This window comes from Rhinoraja longicauda, chromosome 32, assembly GCF_053455715.1.
Source record: "Rhinoraja longicauda isolate Sanriku21f chromosome 32, sRhiLon1.1, whole genome shotgun sequence".
Taxonomy (NCBI): Eukaryota; Metazoa; Chordata; class Chondrichthyes; order Rajiformes; family Arhynchobatidae; genus Rhinoraja; species Rhinoraja longicauda.
In genome coordinates, this window is record NC_135984.1 from 26,160,477 (window position 1) to 26,166,726 (window position 6,250).

At 52.4% G+C, this 6,250-nt stretch overlaps 1 protein-coding gene across 2 annotated transcripts in view; it reads left to right on the forward strand.

Annotated features, from left to right (window-relative positions):
- Nucleotides 1-5,917: 5,917 nt before the first annotated feature.
- kirrel3a (kirre like nephrin family adhesion molecule 3a) overlaps nt 5,918-6,250 on the forward strand; it is a 649,014-nt gene continuing 648,681 nt past the window's right edge. The window contains exon 1 of one of the 2 annotated variants that reach the window (XM_078427020.1): nt 5,918-6,046. In XM_078427020.1, the coding sequence (XP_078283146.1) occupies nt 6,001-6,046 (46 nt within the window). In that variant the 5' untranslated portion in view covers nt 5,918-6,000. The remainder of the gene's footprint in view (nt 6,047-6,250) is intronic. The other variant, XM_078427019.1, reaches the window with a different exon arrangement.

Below are 6,250 nucleotides of genomic sequence, written 5' to 3' on the forward strand. Positions count from 1 at the left end.
GCTGAAGGGCCAGTTTTCATGCTGTACCTATCGATCAAGCAATCAATCTTTTATCATAATGCATATGAATTCATTAACCCCGTAACAAGTCCAACTACTGCCGACACGGTGGAGCAGCGGTAGAGTTGCTGCCTCACAGCGCCAGAAACCGGGGTTCGATCCCGACTAAGAGTGCTGTCTGTACGGAGATTTACGGACCGCGTGGGTTTTCTCCGGCTGCTCTGGATTCCTCCCACACTCCGAAGATGTACAGATATGTAGGCTAATCGATAAAATGGTAAACTGTCCCCAGTGTATAGGATAGTGCTTGTGAATGGGGATCGCTGGTCAGTGCGGACTTGGTGGGCCGAAGAGCCTGTTTCCGTGCTGTATCTCTAACTGTATCTCTAAACTAAACTACCCCAGCTTCTATGATCTTCCATGATCTTTTGTACATTTCTGTCAAAGCCCTTGCTTGACTTTCATACCTTTTGGAAGCATAGTCTTATATCGGTTGCTTTGTTACCTGTATATTGGTTTGCACCTCCCTACACTGGATGTGTTTCAGGCGTTTAGTGAAGGGTTGGTTTGACAACCTTGTACACAGTTGCCTTCTGCTGGCAGAGTCAGGCTGTGATGTGCCACTCTCTGGTGGTGACGAGGTTCTGCTTTCTCCTGAACATGTTGAGGTGAGCAAGTTGGGTTGCACAACACCAGGAGGGTTGGGCTCAGTTGATTTGAGTTACTCTGCAAGTTGTTCATAAGTTCTAGGGACAGAATTAGGCCATTCAGCCCATCAAGTCTACTCCGCCATTCAATCATGGCTGATCCATCTTTCCCATTCTCCTGCCTTCTCCCCATAACCTTTGTCACTCTTACTGATAGAGAACTTTACTAGTCAAATACGGCACAGTGGCGCAGCGGTAGAGTTGCCACCTTACAGCGTCAGGGACCCGGAATCGATCCTGACTACTGGTCCAGTCTGTACGGAGTTTGTACGTTCTCCCCGTGAGTTTTCTCCAGGCGCTCCGGCTTCCTCCCACATTCCAAAGACGTACAGATTTGTAGATTAATTGGCTTTGGTAAAAAAATGTAAAACTGTCCCTAGAGTGTGTAGGACACTGCTGGAGTACAGGATGACCGCTGATCGGCATCGGTAAGGTGGGCCGATGGACCTGTTTCCGGTCTGTATCTCTAAAGTAAAACTGATCAATCTCCATTTTAAAAATACCCAATGACCTGGCTTGCACAGCCATCTGTGGCAATGAAATGCATAGATTCACCACCGTCTAACTACAGAAATTCCTCCTCATCTCCTTTCTGGACTGGGATGCGTTGTGAGGAATGAGATCACCGGAGACAGAAGATCAAGGTGGATGAAACCTAGGCTGATCAACTAATACCTAGCATTGTGGCCGCCCCCCTTCGCGGCTCCCTCCACCTGTCCCTCCACCTGTCCCTCCACCTGTCCCTCCACCTGTCTCTCCACCTGTCCCTCCACCTGTCCCTCCACCTGTCCCTCCACCTGTCCCTCCACCTGTCCCTCCACCTGTCCCACTACCTGTCCCACCACCTGTCCCACTACCTGTCCCACCACCTGTCCCACCACCTGTCCATCCACCTGTGCCTCCACCTGTCCCTCCACCTGTCCATCCACCTGTGCCTCCGCCGGCCCCTCTGTCGGCCAATTTCCGTACGTGGTCCGGTCGGGTTGTGCGACCGCCAGTGCGTTTCGTGCCTCCGGTTCTGGGGGGGGGGGGTCCCGTGGCGGCTCCCAAGGGTCGGGCCATACCACTACCGACCCCTCGGCACGGGAATGGACCGGTCCAGGGGGGCGGCCCTTAGCTACGGGGATAAAGGGCGGGATTTTAGGCGCCATCTCTCTCTGGCAGACTCGACTGGTCTAGAGACACCACAAAATAAATCCCTCCCGAAATACCTGGCTCCTCGCCTTTATTTTGGCCTTTTTGACATGCCACAGCATTAGGCTTATTGGCACTGTTGCCCTTTTCCGAGTTTGTTGGGGTGTGTTGACTTTGAGGATGAACAGCTGGCTGTTTACATGGGGCTGCCCTGGACTGGGTTTGGATATGGGATTCCAATGGCGGCCCCAATGAACTGTTTTAGTTTTTTTTGTTTCAGAGATACAGCGCGGAACAGGCCCTTCGTCCCACCGAGTACGCACCGCCCAGGGATCCCCGCACACTAACACTATCCTACACACACTAGGGACAATTTGCACATACACCAAGCCAATTAACCTACAAACCTGTACGTCTTTGGAGTGTGGGAGGAAACCAAAGATCTTGGAGAAAACCCACGCAGGTCACAGGGAGAACGTCCAAACTCCATACAGACGGCGCCCGTAGTCAGGATTGAACCCGGATCTCCAGCGCTGCAAGTGCTGTAAGGCAGCAACTCTACTGCTGCGCCGCCGTGACCGCCCTTGTGTTCCTCATGCAGCAGAACCAGCTGGGTACTTTACCTTGTGTTGAATATTGACCAGGATTTGCCCCGTGCTGGGCATTTGGGCTGAAATGTGTTTATCCGTGTTGGTGAAATCGGTGGACATCAAATAATTGACCTCTGCTCAGTTTTGGAGGGTATGAGATCGCCCAGAGTCAAGTCTGGATGCATTGTTCCATGTTGGCTTTGTGACCCTCTACAGGGGCGGCACGGTAGCGCAGCGGTAGAGTTGCTGCTTTACAGCGAATGCAGCGCCGGAGACTCAGGTTCGATCCTGACTACGGGTGCTGCACTGTACGGAGTTTGTACGTTCTCCCCGTGACCTGCGTGGGTTTTCTCCGAGATCTTCGGTTTCCTCCCACACTCCAAAGACGTACAGGTATGTAGGTTAATTGGCTGGGTAAATGTAAAAATTGTCCCTAGTGGGTGTAGGATAGTGTTAATGTACGGGGATCGCTGGGCGGCACGGACTTGGTGGGCCGAAAAGGCCTGTTTCCGGCTGTATATGATATGATATGATATGATACTATACCATGCCATGCCATACAATACTTGTAATGGACTGCAGGTAGACCCAAATGCAGCACACGGAACCAAGGAAATAGTTTTAGAAAGAGCTTTATTTCTACCTGCTCGTGGTCGAGGACAGAAGACTGAGGCGTTCACCAGGGCAACGAAGAGCATGAAGGTCAGGAGCAGGCAGGCAGGGTCGGCAACGGGAAATCAGTCCGAGAGAATGCTGGAGAGTCTTGCGTCAGGGCTAAGAACAATCTGGCAAAGAGAGTGTGTGCAGGAAGGGTTTATATGCTGGCTTGATTGGGGATCTGGAGCAGGTGAGTGAACAGGTGAGGGGAGTTGGCATAACGTGGTGGGTGTGGCTGGCAGGTGAGTGAACAGGACAGACTGTGACAATACTATATGATATGATATGATATGATACGATACTATACAATACAATACGATATGATACAATATGATAGAACTTTATTTATCCCAGAATGGAAACTGATCTGCCAACAGTCATAAAAACACAAAATACATGAGACATGAAATTAAAGTGACAAATGGAAAGGATTGGGGATGTGCAAAGATTGGGCGATGGTGGGGGGGAGTCAATCAGTCTTAGTCTCAGTCTACCCCACGACAGAAGGGGGAGGAGTTGTCCAGTTTGATAGCCACAGGGAAGAAGGATCTCCTGTGGTGTTCTGTGCTGAGTAGTGGTTCCTTGCTGCTGGTATTTGGATGTGGAGTGGATATGAAGATTACTAGCAGTGCTGGGTTTTTTCAGCGAGTTTGGGTAGCATCACCAATGAGACGGGCATTTATTGCCCATTACTAACTGGCCAACCTGAATTTAAATTGCACAGCAGCCATGATGGGCCTGGAATCCGTGACCTGTGGATCGTTAGTCCAAAGCTCTTGATCACAAGTTCAGATGAGCAAGAGGCTCATTAACCAAGGAATCACCACTGCTGTGTTGTCACTGTTTTTATACCAAAAATAATTGTGATCAATTATTTACAAAAATGATATGTACATTACAAAACAATACAAACAAACCCACCACCATAATACAAAGTAAAACAAATATTCTTAAATACTAAATAAGCTAAATGCATTCCACACCCCCACCCCAGCGGTGCCCAGCGGTCCTGGAAATCCCCCTGTGTGCCCGTGGACAGCGTGTGGTAACTCTCTAATGCCACCCAGGCACAGATGTAACCCCGGAAAAGGGCCAGGCACCCGCCTTGGGCAGAGCCCTCTTCCGCCTGGCGCCGAGACTCACGGATGGCCAGCTTGGCCAGGCCCAGGAGCAACCCAACCAGGACATCTTCAGCCCCACCCTCTCCCCTACGCACAGGATGTCCAGAGATGAGGATGGTGGGTGAGAAGTGCAGCCAGAAGGCAAGGAGCAGCCCCTTTACATTCTGTTGTCACTGTGGTGCTGGCCTGCGCTGCTCTGTGGGGTCAGGAGCTGTTGCATTCCACTGAGCCACCTTCCGTGCATTCTGCTCCACTGCAGTTTGTGGAGCACGGAGTTTCCATGGGTGAGTCAGAGGCACACTATCTGCCGCCCTGTGCTGTGTGTGTGGCTCGCTGCCCAGTTGATTGCCCTCTGGGCACTGCCCTATGCTGGGTGGGTCAGAATCACTGCCCAGTGTGTATCAGTGAGGTCTGCTGCCCTCTTCTAGAATATTGGGACTGTTGCCTTTCACCAGACTGTTGTATCTGTTGCCCTGGCTTAGGCAACTAGTCTATTGCCCTGTGGTTGGGTATTGGATCCATTGCCTGGAGGTGGGGTAATAATCCAATGCGCTGAATTGGGCTTCAGATCCATTGCTGGGAAGTGGGACATTGGTCCAGTGCCCTGTGTTGGGCCATTGGTCCAGTGCCCTGTGTTGGGCCATTGGTCCAGTGCCCTGTGTTGGGCCATTGGTCCAGTGCCCTGTGTTGGGCAATTGGTCCAGTGCTCTGTGTTGGGCCATTGGTCTAGTGCCCTGTGTTGGGCCATTAGTCAAGTGCCCTGTGTAGGGCCATTGGTCCATTGGTCTGTGTTCGGGTCTCAGCCCATTGTGCTTTGCTGAGGCATTGAGTGCATTGCCCTGTGCTGCGGTATTTGCCCTTACACTCTCCTGGGCTATTAGCCCATGGCCCTGTGCCAAGCACGGGTCCATTACTCTCACCTGGGGCATTGGTGCATTGGTCCATTGTCCTGTGTTGGCATGTTAGTGGATTGCCCTGTGTTGAGGTATTAGTCCATCACTCTGTGCTGGGGTGTTAGTCCATTGCCCTCTTCTGGGGTATGAGTGCATGGGTTTATTGCCCATACCTGGGGTATTGGTGGATTGGCCCACTGCCCTCGCCTGGGGTATTGGCCCATTGGCTTTTCCTAGGGTATTGATACGTTTGCCCAATACTGTGTATTAGTCCATTGCCCAGTCCTGGGGTATTGGTCATTGCCCAGTCCTGGGGTATTGGTCATTGCCCAGTCCTGGGGTATTGGTCCATTGCCCGTTCATGAGATATTGACCCAATGCCCAGTCCTGGGGTATTGGTCAATGCCCAGTCCTGGGGTATTGACCCAATGCCCAGTCCTGGGGTATTGACCCAATGCCCAGTCCTGGGGTATTGGTCCATTGCCCAGTCCTGGGGTATTGGTCTATTACCCAGTCCTGGGGTATTGGTCCATTGCCCAGTCCTGGGGTATTGGTCTATTTGCCCTCTGCCCTCTTCATGGACATTGCCCCATTGCCCCGTGCCAGGGAGTATATTCCGGGCGGTGTCGGTGCGGCGCTGGGTGCCGGGCCGGGCTGGGCTGCTGCTGTGGGCGGAGTTGCTGCCAGTGTGTGTGAGAGTGTGAGAGTGTGGAAGGGAGCGCTGGATCCGAATGAGTGTCAGAGAGGAGGGGTGCTGAGAGGGGGAAGGAGCGGGGCGGCGAGGAGAGGAGGGGGCTGGCTGGAAGTGAGGGAGGGAGCAGCTGGGAGCGGGGAGACCATCACTGGCAGTCCTATCGCCCTGCACACAGCGGCGGACGGGTTACTCGCTGAGCCAGCTATGAGCGCCCTGGTCCCACTGCTGGTGGCTCTACTCATCGGAGAAGGTAACTGCTTTTCCCTTCTTTATCTTTGCTCGCTGTCTTTTATTTTCTTTTCCTGCTGTGATATCCAGAGATGGTTTCTGTGACTCGTTTGACTTCTTCGCCCGCCTTGTAGTCAGGAGCGGGCTGTCAATGCTAGCCCGTGTGTGTGTGTGTGTGTGTGTGTGTGTGTGTGTGTGTCTGTGTGTGTGTGGGTGTCTGTGTGTG